Source organism: Manis javanica, chromosome 1 (genome assembly GCF_040802235.1).
Source record: "Manis javanica isolate MJ-LG chromosome 1, MJ_LKY, whole genome shotgun sequence".
In the NCBI taxonomy this organism is placed as follows: Eukaryota; Metazoa; Chordata; class Mammalia; order Pholidota; family Manidae; genus Manis; species Manis javanica.
In genome coordinates, this window is record NC_133156.1 from 15,594,118 (window position 1) to 15,607,711 (window position 13,594).

A 13,594-nucleotide genomic window follows, 5' to 3' on the forward strand; every position below is an offset into this window, starting at 1 on the left:
TGCACATGGATGTTTATAGCAGCTTTACTCATAGCTGCCAAAACTTGGAAGTTACTAAGACGTCCTTCAATAGGTGAATGAATAACAGGCATATTCATGTTATGGAGTATGACTCCACGACAAACAGAAATGAACTGCCAAGCCACAGGAAGACATGGGGGAACCTTAAACACGTACTGCTAAGTGAAAGAAGCCTGTCTAAAAAAAGCTACATATTGTATGACTCCAACTAGATGACTCTCTGGAAAAGGCATACTGCACACAATAAAAAGATGAGTGGTTGCCTGGGGCTAGGAAGAGGGGGAAACATGAATTTAGGCAAGAACAGGGAGGAATTTTAGGACAGTGCACTATCCTGTATGATACTGTAATGGTGGATATAGGACATTATCCTCTCAATAAAACCCACTGAACAGTAAGTACCACACAGAGTGAACCTTAATATAAGCTGTGAACCTTAGTAATAGCAATATACCAATACTGATTCAATTACAACAAACGTACCGTATTTTAAGTAAGATATCAGTAAAAGGGGAAGCCGGGAGTGGGAGGGAGGGGTGGAGGAAGGAAGTATAGGAGAACTCTCCTCGCTGTCTAATTTTTCTTTAAACTTAGAACTGCTCCAAAAAACAGAGTCCATGAATTTAAAAAAAATAGTTTTGAGGGATTCATAAAATGAGAGTGTCATCTGGAAAACTCATTGGATGGGACATTCATTTTGCAATGGTGCTACACAAGACAACTGTACTTACTAAGCCAGTTAGAATTGATTGAAAAACCATTCTTACCTTACCTGCATCGACCTTGAAATTATTAGTATAATACATGGCAGACACAAAATGTCAGGTTTACAATAGGTGATTCTATAACAACTAAAAACTCTGGGAAAAGTACTCCTTATTAGTAAGTGAGGCATTTGTTACTCCCAGCGGTGGCAGGAAGTGAACCAGTGACTGTAGATCAAATGTAAACTACAAAGAAAACACCGACAAGCAACCTTCTAGAAATTTATTACCAAATTACAACCTACGCACAAACATGACTAAGCTCTTGAGACTAGCACAGTAGCAGCACAAAACGTAATCAGAAGAGCACATTTAATAAATACAATTTAGAAAAATCTTTTCTTTAAATTAGGTTCAAAATACTGGAGACAAACACTGAATCCAGAATCTCAACCACACGCTTACAAACCAGGGCCACATGCAGTGGTCTCACCGGACATCACATCCACACAACGTTAACCTAGACTGCCTGCTACCTGCACCACTGGAGGAAGAGCTATGTGTCCACTCCTGAGTGTCTTCATGAAGTTCTTAGGTTCTTAGAGAATGGGCACAGGAACAGTTGGGTTCCAAGATTTTTACTGTTGTCACATCAGTTCGTATTTATGAAGCTGTGAAAAATAGGGGGATGTGTATTGTGTTTGAAACTGTCCCTTGAAGTGCAATACATCCAAATAATGAAGTGGCTCAAACAAAGAGGGGAAGAACAACTCAGACACTTCACAGAGGCTTAATATGGAATATATGGCTTTGCCAGAGGAAGAGTGACAAACATTTTTTTTAGTTTCAGGGTTAAAAACAAAATTAATGGGAGGAGAGCAAGAGGAAAGAGAATGAAGTGCTGGAACAAATCTGCATAGATGATGAACTGAATTTAAATATGGTTTTACTTCATTCCTGCCTAAAACTAAGCCTGGGTAACCGAGGTAGACTCTGAAAGTAACATGTGCAAAAATTCAGGTTTTCCAAAGGACGTATTTAGTTATTTCACAGGTGGTAAAACAAAAGTGCATTTTATAGTTTTGAACTTAAAGGTAAAACGGAAGCCCTTCTATAGGAAGGAAACATCTAGATTAGTTCTTCATTCGTTGTGCCAAATTTCCAAATGTACAAAAACCGATATGCCGCTGGTGAGAAACCCATGCCCGGGTTATTTATGTATATATAAAATAAGGTCAACTAAGAAATGAGGAAGGTAAAATAGGAACACATTTTGTGACATTACCTTAATATCTTTCCTGTTTTTATTAACAAGTCACCTGGAAATTTAGAAGTATCAATAAAGCAAAGAATTGTCCGAGCCAAAAATCCTAATAAAAATTCAAAGAATTATTGTGAATGTTTAAAAACATATTATCTCAGTAATTTTATTTTTAAAATACTCAGTTTCTTCATTAAGAGCTAATATTAAAAGCAAGTATTCTTGAAAAATTAAGTAAATGCGAAAAGTCTAATTTAAAAGTACAAATAAGTAAACTAATTATAACAGAGGTTTTAGCTTCCACTGCAAAAATAATTAGCAGAGGTGAGAATAAAACTTTTGGGGGTTTAAATATTTTTTCCTCTAACATGCCCTTAATTGTAATTCCTACTCTTTCCTATTGTTTCAGATTCTTAGATTCACATAAATATTATGTACATCACAACTTAAGTGGTATGTAAAAAATACACAATGAAAACAGTTAAGGAACAAAAGATAGAAAAAATGTTAAAAGAATAATTACTACTGTTTCCTCATATAAGCTTAGGCCCTTTCTTAGAAAAGGCCAGCAAACATCCTTAACCATTTATGGCCTATCTTGCAGGATACACACCCTAAGGCGATTTATCGGTAGTAAAGTAAGAGTGGGAATCTACCCTTATGCAAAAAAGACTCGATGATCAAAACAATACTGAGGGGGCCGAAGCCCACACAACACAGAGCAGCTACCTGTCCTCACTTCACCCCAGGTGAGAGTGGGGGTACTGAGACCTAACTGTGCCAACTGGGTTCTGTTTTATGGATTGACGGCGTATACAGAAACTTCCAAGGAAGGAATCCAAACAAATCCAAGCTGTTCAAAACCTAGAGTATCAATAATTTCATGTTCAACAGAGTCAGGCTACACCTAATAAAGTCAAAGAGTGACAATTATACACATATGTATACACATATTTTTTTCCTGATGTATCAGGATGTTTGTTCATAGTAGATTCACCAGATATTTGCACGCTTACTTTTTGAATTATGGCTTCACCCTACTCTTGACAGTCAGATAGCCCATCATAAAAATTGCAATCTCAGGAGCTCAAATGAAGCCCCCAGTTAGGTGGCTAGACCACAACACATTTCCTCTTCCAAGTTCTCTTGGCATTTTTGGAGGTACAGGTCCAAGCCCAAAGTGTGTTTTGGTCATTCTGGAGTGCCTACACTGCTAATGACTAGAAGATAAAGTCTGTGATGCCATAAGTCTATTTTCTACTTGGATGACTAGGAGGTTTCAGCCTATGTTAAAGAGTTGCTTGTCAGGTACATTTCATCAATATTAATTTCCTTTAAAAAAATAAAGGAATTATGAGAGCAAAATACTTACAATATGCATGTAACATGTATACATGTTTACCACAATCACATGTGTACGTCTTTACAACAAACATGTAGCCTGGGGAATGACAATGATGTTTCATGAAAATGGCTGACTGTATTAATAGTTATATTGGTCAAACAAATGGATATCAGTTCTAATTTTAAAACAGATTTTAAATAGAGGAAAACATATATTTTATCTTTCCAAAGTACACATAGATCACTGTGCCTCTCCATTTATGATCTGAACTATTTAGTTAGCTGGGGCCAGAGGCTACATAGTGCAGTTACATAAAGTGCCTAGTTGGACCTGCACTGCCTGGTCCAACACTGAACTACAGAGCTCCCCCTGCTCTGGCTTTTATACACATAAGCAACCAATGCAAGTCGACTGAATGAAGGAACTATCTGCTCAGACATCTATGAGACAGAATTATACAAAACTTAGTCTTGACATCACTGTGTTGCAGAACCCAAAGTATTCATGTTTTCAGACGAATTAAAGACACCAAATCTTTCTAACTTGTTAATGCAACACAGAAAAAGTGAAACTAAGCAAAGCACACTGATTCTCTCATTCCAGGTAAGGCAACATACTGTCCTGCAATAAAGACATATGATGTACAGTAAAGGGTAGAGAGAACACCTGAGGGAGATCCTCAGGATCCTTTCACCATCCACTGATGGAGCAAAATGAGAAACAAGGGAAATAAAAAACACACCTGACTTACTTAACATAGTAAAGATAGGCTTCCAGGAAGCTGGGTCTCCAAATACTGCTTAAGCGAATTTTTAGAAGTCACAGTTACCATGTTATTATCCTTGAAGAATTCAGGAAAAAAAAATGGAATGTATGTCAAGACAAATAACACAAAGCCTTAGAAAACTTAATCTAACTAATCAAATATACAAACAAGTTGCTGGTAAACAAAACACTAATGTTTTAATGAATGCCCCTAGTACTTCAGGGAAAAAAAATAAGTTACTGGATGGCAATATTTGTAAGATTATCTTAGTGTGATTATTCCTTTATTTAAAAAGTTCATGAATAAAAGAAAACTTCTCCTAAAGTAAAATGAATAATTGCAATTAAAATAAAAGTGATGCCTTATGACTTTAACTCATATGCCTCAGAGGAAATGGTGATGACTTACATACAGCATTAGATGAATACTGGAGTTTAAAGTTATCTGAAAATTCGTTTTTAGTAAAGGGGGAAAAAAATCACTTAAGCAAGATACTAAGTTGTTTTTTAAGTGTCCAAAAGGTTTTTTGTTTTTTTCTATTATTTTTAGTTTTAAGTCACCTATTGGTGCTGTCCAAAATTGAGAATTCAGGATATCATCAAAGACAAATTTTTAAAAGCTTGACCATTAAAGCACAGGTAGCCCAAACAAAATAGGGTAAATATTTACTTATTTTTAATTTTACACCAGGCTACTCTACACATGATTAGGTATATGCCATCTGTTTTTTCTGGCCTTTTTCTGTTGTCTAATTCGTGCTGAACTGAATGGCGAGACCGATTTCTATCCTAATCTTACTATGTGTACAAGTTACCAACTCAGACAAGAAATAATTTTAAAATAATATCATTCATTATGTACAATGTTATTTTGTTAAATAAGCTGTCTGGAAAACTATAAAGGTTTTGTTTTGTTTGTTTTGTATTAGCCACAAGAGCGCTGGCTTATTTCAAATACCAAAGTATTTATTTAGAATACGAAAGTCAAATTCAGCAAAAACCAAACAATGTTGGAGCTGAGAAAAAAAAATTAGGTTATCTGTTTGGACACATGGAAAGAAAAGTGAAAACAAACGTAAAGGTCTAAGAATGAAGAAGTGTATCTTATGCAATCATATTATTCTTCCTGCCCTTCCAATATGAAATGTAAGTAACAGCAAAAAAATACTAAAGACCAGAAAAACAACTTGGCAAATGATTCAAAAACTAAAAGCCTGAGGCTACTCTGACATGAAGTTCAATAACAGCTAATGGAAGAAATGGTGGGCGGAGGCTAAAAACTCTGAGCTCTATGGTAGGATCTAACAGTAATAGTTGAATTCGAAAGGTTTAACTAGCAAATTCACTATTCAATCCAAACTATCATTCTCAAGAATAAATAATGATTTGACACAAACCCAGTTTTGATGTTAAAAGTCAACATATATAGGTCCCTCACGTTCACAGCAAAGACCAGAAAAATACAAAGAATGACAAACAAGTAAGAAATAGAGGTCCTTCTAAATCTTTTGTAAACAAGTGTCTCCAGTAGCACACTGATTGCTTTCTTTAGCCTCCCTGACACGCTGGTTTGGGGAGTAATATTAATGCATAAATATGTGAAATACCAGCACAAAGTCAGGTGATGGAGACTAGCAGGCTCTCTATGTAATCTTTTCCTATTTTTCAACTACATTTACACTTTTGGTGATTTTAGATTTTTTTCCTTTAAATGAAAAGCTCTTCCATGAAAAGCTCCAAGCCACTTTTCAAAAAAATTGCAGGATTTCTTCGATTTTATGAACAAAAATATCAGAAATGAAAGAGCTGACAGAAATTCAAGCAGATCCAAATTCAACCATCCATTTTTCATACTTCTCCAAGTCTGCAGCAGAGACAGATTTAGCAATTTTCTTAAGAGCCAATTCAAAGTCTCCTTTGGTAACAGGCATCTGAAGCTCCTCTTTAGAAAGTGCACGGATCTCTTCTGGACTTAAGCCATTGATTCGCCGTCTCATTGCCATTAAAGAGGCATCCCTAAAATATACCAAAATCAGTGAATACTTTTTGTTGTAAATGTTTTAAACACTTTCAACTGTAACAACGTTAAAGGAAAACATTCAAAAGATGATCTTATATGTTTGTATGATGTTGCTCAGAATTTTCCACTTCAGAGTCATCCTGAGGGTTCAAGAAAGTTGTTAAAACAGGATGCAAAGAATTTAAACATAAAATGTATTGTTCATGAATCTTAGAGTGTAAGTTGGGCTCAGATGGTACTAAATTTCCTTTTCTCCACTTACTTCTCAAAGACAGCCATAAAGTTTAGGAATCTCATGTAGAATTTTGAAATACTGAATTGCATGCTTGGAAATGAACGTGCAGCGAATGTTAATTCTAATCCTGTACTGATTCGTCTACAATCTAATTAGGTAAAGCCAGGAATCTCTCTCTAGAACATGAGTATATCTCCATATAGTGGATGTGGAGTTCTCTATATGGAGTATTTGTGGACAACTGAAGGGATAAAATCTGGTTTCTCCAGATCCTAGTTTCAGCCCCATTCTGATCACCTGTAAATAGTTATGTAGGTTTGGAAATGGACAAATAGTGCTCACAAAAAAAAGCTATTGGGAAGCCAAGCCAACCAAAACTTCCAACTTTTATATATTGTATTATAGTGATAGTAGAAACTATTGTGAGCTTACTATGTGCTGCTAAACTTAGATGCACACAGGAATAATACAAGTAGAAAAAGTGAGAAACACAGATGTTATGGTTTTAAAGAAAGGGTACTGATGTCAGTTTAAGTATAGTTAGGGAAATAATTAAAAGAAAAAAACCCTCTTCATTGAGTGATGTGAGTTGTCTATAAATTATGATGTCACTTGAAGGGGAAATTTATATTTTTCTTCGCAGCTTACACTGATGAACTTTGCTCACTGCATGTGATAAAATAATGCCAAGCAAAACTAAATAAATTATTTTATGTTTATGAGCTAGGCTCTAATTTAGGACTACATTAACTTAGGTTGTCAAAGCTGTTATTACCAAGTTAGGCACAACAATTTCTTAAAAATCAAAGGATAGAAAAGGTGACCATATTGTTAGGTAATTACCCATCTAATAGTTACCAATAAAGTCATGAGGAAAAAACCACGACAAATAGGAAATCCTTTCAAGGAAATGAACAGCTGCTTTTCTGTCAAGGGCTAATAACTATACTGACTATAAGCCTTCCTGCCAAATCTAGCTAACATCTAAGGTCACAGATCATTAAAAAAAATACCTGCAAACATTAGTTATATCAGCACCAGAATAGCCCTCAATCTTCTCTGCTATATCTTCCAGTTGAATATCAGGATCCAATTCAACCTCCCGAAGATTGATCTTCAGAAGCTCAGTTCTTCCTTTTGCTGTTAGAAGATTTTTTTTGTTATTATTAAATGTTTTACTTTACAAATCATGTTCTTGAAAAATCACATATTAACATTCAGGAAAAGAAAGAGACCAAAGCAACGTGCAGGAAATAACTGAGTACACGGAGTACAGCTGACCCTTGAATACCATGAGTTTGACATGCAGGTCCCCTTACACATGTTTTTTCAGTAAGTATACTGCAAGAATTTGGGGGAGATTTGTGACAATTTGAAAAAGCATTTCCTTTTCTCTAGCTTACTTTATTATAAGAATACAGCATATACTACCTATAACATACAAAATATGTTAGTCAACTATATATCAATAAGGCTCCTGTTCAACAGAAGACACAAGGAGGTTAAGTGATTCCATGAATCATGCAGAAGGTGTACAGTTGATCCTTGAAGAGAGTGGGGGTTGGAGGTCTGACCCCTTGAACAAAAATCCACATGTAACTGTTGACTCCCCCTAAACTTAACTAATAGCCTTCTAGATCTTTCTATCTTACCAGATGTTCCAGCCACAACAGCTATCTGTCTATTCATTTTCAAGCAACAATGTTTTTGTTTTTGTTTTTCTCTATGAAAATTCAGCAAAAATGCAACTTCCTCTGTAACGTGTCCCTAAGCACCTTAATCGGAACTCACTCCTCCTTCCCCACTCTAGACGCGCTGTGGAGAACTCTAGTAGCATGTGTTACGCTGTTTTCACTGCAGTTAGGTTACGTATATGCCCACCTTCCAATCACACAGTAATTCTGTAAGAGCAAGGACTGTACATTATTTGTGTCTCAGATTGCAAAGGGCTAAACAAACACCTGTTGAATTAATACAGATGAAAGAAAATGAGTCCTAATTATGATTATTTGTTTGGGAGCTCTGTAGGAGAAAGCAATTTGACAAGTTATATAGTCCTGAGGTACACAGGATCAGAGAATCACCCAAAAGTGATCAGCTCTAATGGATGTAAAGTTTTCATAAGGGAAAACAAATTTAGAAAAAAACCCTTTAGTCAGCCAAATCTATCTTATTCTCTAATAATTCAAAGAAAGCTGAATTCCTACCCTTATACCATAAAATATGTCTTTTCCCCAACACCTAAGCTTTCCTCAGCAGTTTATAAAATTGATATCATTTAACTATTTTTCCAATTTCATTTTTTTCTCCCCATTACAGTGAACTAGAAGTTCAAAGTACAAAAGTTGACATGTCAGTTCAAGTAGTAAAACTTTTATTTTTCCCGTATTAATTTTTCACTTACGATCATTGTACATTGTAGTAAAATGAGAACTCATTTCATAGAAATATACTAGATATCATACACATATTTTATTTATGTATGGAAAGCAAGGAAGAGAAAAACAAGGGGGAGAAAGAAAGGGAAGGAACACACTGAACCAGAAGTGACAGCCATTCAAACTTCAAATCTTCATGTGACTAATATAAAAGTGAGCCAGGCACTAAGGAGCTGCTTCTGGGAGGTGTAAAATTCCATGACAGCTTACAGGTTCTAAATCAAATCACTCCCATTACTGCTTTAAATAAGATTATTATTTTGTAAGCTCAATGAGTAAATTAAGCACTGTTATAAAAAAATTTTTTTTTTCTTTGTAAGTAATAAGATTAGAAATTAATAAACTATGTAGACACAGGTAGGAAAAGCAATACAACATGGACTCTTGTGAGCTAGAAATTTACCAATAAATTATATTATACCGCCCTGAGAATGTAGTCACAAAAATGAATCAGGAATATGTTATAAAAATTAAGTTTCAAAAGCCATATAGGTGAGGCTTGTGCTTCTGGCCATTATGAAAAAAATCAGACTTGTCCTATGGTAAACAACTGTAAAACAAAAAACAAGGGGCAACTGTTTTCATGCATTAGCCAACAGACAGCAAAGACTTATAAAGTGGCTTTTTCTTAAATTCTGCCAATAATCTGAGTGCCTGCTGGAACAAAGCTCAACACCCTTTAAAGGATAACAACATAATCTATACTCCCTACAAAGTAGAACATACAATAAAAATTATTACACATGTGAAGCAGAAAAATGTGACCCACAATCAAGAAAATTAAAAAGTAGTCAACGGAAACAGATGTTCCCGTTGCCAGAATTAGCTGATTACTACTATAAAGCAGTATACTAGTTTCATTTTTCTGAATAGCAAATTATACTGAAACTAAGTAGCTTAGAACAATAGTTTATTATCGTCACAGTTTCTGTCCATTAGGACTGAAAAAAGTTTAACGGAGTCCCAGTGACCTGTGCAATAATATCAGAAGTCCAACATATATGCAAGATAAATAAAGAGAAAAACCCACTTAGTCGAACTATGAAAACCCAACATAGTCAAACTGCTGAAAAACAAAGATAAATTGAATATTTTAAAAGCAACCATAGAGAACAACCACTCAAGAAAATGCCAACCTGTTTTGTATAGTTAAACCTACCACATGACCAGTTATTTCACTCACATGTATTTATTTATCCAGGAGAAATGAAAACATTTTGTCCACACAAAGAATCGAACACAAATGTTGATAGCTGCTTTATTTACAATGGTTTCAGACTAGAAACAATCCAAATATGCATTAGTAAGAAAATGGATAAATAATCTGTGGTATGGCCATATAATAGAATAATTACTTACCAATAAAAAATAACAATGGATCTCAAATAATTATGCTGAGTAAAAGCAGCCAGTCACAAAATAATACATACTGTATGATCCTATTTATATGAAACTCAAAATAACCTGTGGTGACAAAAATCAGATCAGTGGTTGCCTGAGGCAGAAGTTATCAGTGGAGAGAAGAAAGGACTGCAAGTGATACAAGAAGGCCTTTATGGGTGAGACAGGTTCGGCAGCCTGACTGTGCTATGGTTTCATGGCTGTCCACAGCTGTCAAATACACCAAATTTTAAATGGATGAAGTTTATTAGGTAAATTATTCCTCTGTAAAGTCGATTTTAAAAAACAACAGCCAGAGGGGATAAGATGCATTACATACAAGGTACATTACATGCATTGATATAAATGACAGCTGATCTCACATCAAAAAACAATGGAGGCCAAAAGATGACAGAATGACATCTTTATGAGTACTGAAAGAAAAAACAAAACAAAACAAAACCCCTCTTCTAACCCAGAATTATTTATCAATCAAAATATCCTCCAGAATATTGGGTAAAATAAAGACATTTCAGATAACAAAACCTGACCTTAACTATCTTTTCTTATGATATAGCTTCAAAAGTCATGTAACATCACATCTGCCTTATTGTATTCCTTAGAAGCAAATCATTACATCCAAACTTTCAAGGAGAGGAAAATTAAGCTCCACCCTTTCAAGGGATAGATCTCAAAGAATCAAAGGAAAAGTGATCAAAATAAATGAACAAGAGAACTTAACAAGATGAATGCTAAAGGAAATTCTTTAAACGATGGAAACATAGCCCTCAATAAAAGAAAACAGAGTAATGAATGATAAATACATAAATAAACAGAAAAGACTACACTCCGTGTTTCTCTTATTTTTCTTTAAGTTTGACAATTTAAATTTCATAATGCTGTGGGATTTATAATGTATATAGGTGTCAAATGCATGACAAAATAGCACAAAAGCACGGGAGGAAAATAGTTCTTACATTTTACATGAAGTAGGACAATATTAGCTCTACATTGGCTGTGATGAATCATAGATGCCCAACTACAAAGCCACAGTAATCAAGACAATTTGGTACTGGCACAAGAATACACCCATAGACTGACAGAACAGACTAGAGAACCCAGATCCCAGATATAAACCCAAGCATATATGGTCAATTAATATATGATAAAGGAGCCATGGACATACAGTGAGGAAATGACAGCCTCTTCAACAACTGGTGTTGGCAAAACTGGACAGCTACATGCAAGAGAATGAAACTGGATCACTGTCTAACCCCATACACAAAAGTAAACTCAAAATGGATCAAAGACCTGAATGTCAGTCATGAAACCATAAAACTCTTAGAATAAAACATAGGCAAAAATCTCTTGAATATAAACATGAGTAACTTTTTCCTGAACACACCTCCTCAGGCAAGAGAAACAAAATAAAAAATGAACAAATGGGACTACATCAAGCTAAAAAGCTTCTGTACAGCAAAAGACACCATCAGCAGAACAAAAAGTTCTCCCTACAGTATGGGAGAATATATTTGTAAATGACATATCTGACAAGGGGTTAATATCCAAAAAATGTAAACATGCCTCAACACCCAAAAAGCAAAAACCCTATTAAAAAATGGGCAAAGGATCTGAACAGACATTTCTCCAAAGAAGAACTTCAGATGGCCAGCAGGCACATGAAAAGATGCTCCACATCGCTAATTATCAGGGAAATGCAAATTAAAACCACAATGAGATATCACCTCACACTAGTTAGGATGGCCAACATAGAAAAGACTAGGAAAAACAAATGCTGGCCAGGATGCGGAGAAAAGGGAACTCTCCTACACAACTCATGGGTTGTAAACTAGTTCAACCATTGTGGAAAGCAATATGGAGGTTCCTCAAAAAACTAAAAATAGAAATATCATTTGACCCGGGAATCCCACTCCTTGGAATTTACCCAAAGAAAACAACTTCTCAGGTTCAAAAAGACATATGCACCCCTCTGTTTATCACAGCACTATTTATAATAGCCAAGAATTGGGAACAACCTAAGTGTCCATCAGTAGGCAATGGATAAATAAGATGTGGTACATATACACAATGGAATATGAATATTATTCAGCCATAAGAAGAAAACAAATCTTATCATTTGCAACAACATGGATGGAGCTAGAGGGCATTATGCTCAGTGAAATAAGCCAGGCGGAGAAAGACAAGTACCAAGTGATTTCACTCATTTGTGGAGTATAACAACAAGGCAAAACTGAAGGAACAAAACAGCAGCAGAATCACAGAACCCAAGAATGGACTAGCAGTTACCAAAGGGAAGGGGTTGGGGAGGGTGAGTGGGGAGCGAGGGAGAAGGGTTTTAAGGGGCCTTATAATTAGCACATATAATAAAGGAAGGTCATGGGGGGACAGTATAGGACAGAAAAGACAAGTAACGACTCTACAGCATCTTACTATGTTGATGGACAGTGATTGCTGTGGGGTGTTGGGGGGACTTGATAATATGGGTAAATGTTGAAACAACGTTACTAATGTGAAACCTTAGTAAGATTGTATATCAATGATACCTAATAAAAAAAAATTGAGTGAAAGACTTGAAAAGGCACTACATAAAAGATATAACAAGGACCAACAAGCACATGTGCTCCACATTATTAGTTACCAGAGAAATGCAAGTTAAAACCATACGAGATATGGTTTTCTAGAATGACTAAAATTAAAACACTGATAATACCAAATGTTAGCAAGCATGTGGAATTATTGGAATTCTCATTCTTTGATGGTGGGAATATAACGTGGTGGAACTAATTAGGTAAACAGTTTAGGTATAAAATTAAATATATACCTACCTTATGAGCCACCTATTGTGTTCTTATCTATATTACCCCAAAGAACTGAAAATATTTATCCATAAAAAGATTTGTACTAGAATATTTATAGTGTCATTCATAATAACCAAAACTTGGAAATATTTCAAATGCCCATCAAAAAGAGAATTAACAAATTGAAGTATAACCATATCACAAATTACAGATACATGTAACCAAATGGATGAATCTCGAAAACATTATGTTGAAAGTAACCAGACACACAAGAGCACATATGTCATTATTCCATTTATTTGAAGTTTAGTAATGGTTAGTAAAACTAATCTATGTTAATAAAAATCAGGAAAGTGAATGCTTATTGAGAGTTTATATTAACTGGTAGGGGACATGCAGAAACTTTCCGGGGTGATAGAAATGTCCTACATCTTAAGCAGGGTATTGATAAAGCAGAAATATTCATTTATCAAAATTCATCAAATTACACAGTTAAGATTTGTACATTTCACTGTATGTAAATTTTATCTCATATCAAAGAAAACGGTTCACTTATCAAAATTTCAAGACATATCAATAGGATGAAATATTTTCCAAAGCAGCATA

At 35.0% G+C, this 13,594-nt stretch overlaps 1 protein-coding gene across 5 annotated transcripts in view; it reads right to left on the bottom strand.

Annotated features, from left to right (window-relative positions):
• Nucleotides 1-993: 993 nt before the first annotated feature.
• The window catches only part of KATNAL1 (katanin catalytic subunit A1 like 1), a 69,530-nt gene continuing 56,929 nt past the window's right edge, over nt 994-13,594 (bottom strand). For all 5 annotated transcript variants that reach the window (XM_073228777.1, XM_073228764.1, XM_073228781.1 and 2 more), the window contains exons 11-12: nt 7,365-7,491; nt 994-6,112 (exon numbers count right to left, since the gene is read on the bottom strand). In XM_073228777.1, the coding sequence (XP_073084878.1) occupies nt 5,914-6,112; nt 7,365-7,491 (326 nt within the window). In that variant the 3' untranslated portion in view covers nt 994-5,913. The remainder of the gene's footprint in view (nt 6,113-7,364; nt 7,492-13,594) is intronic.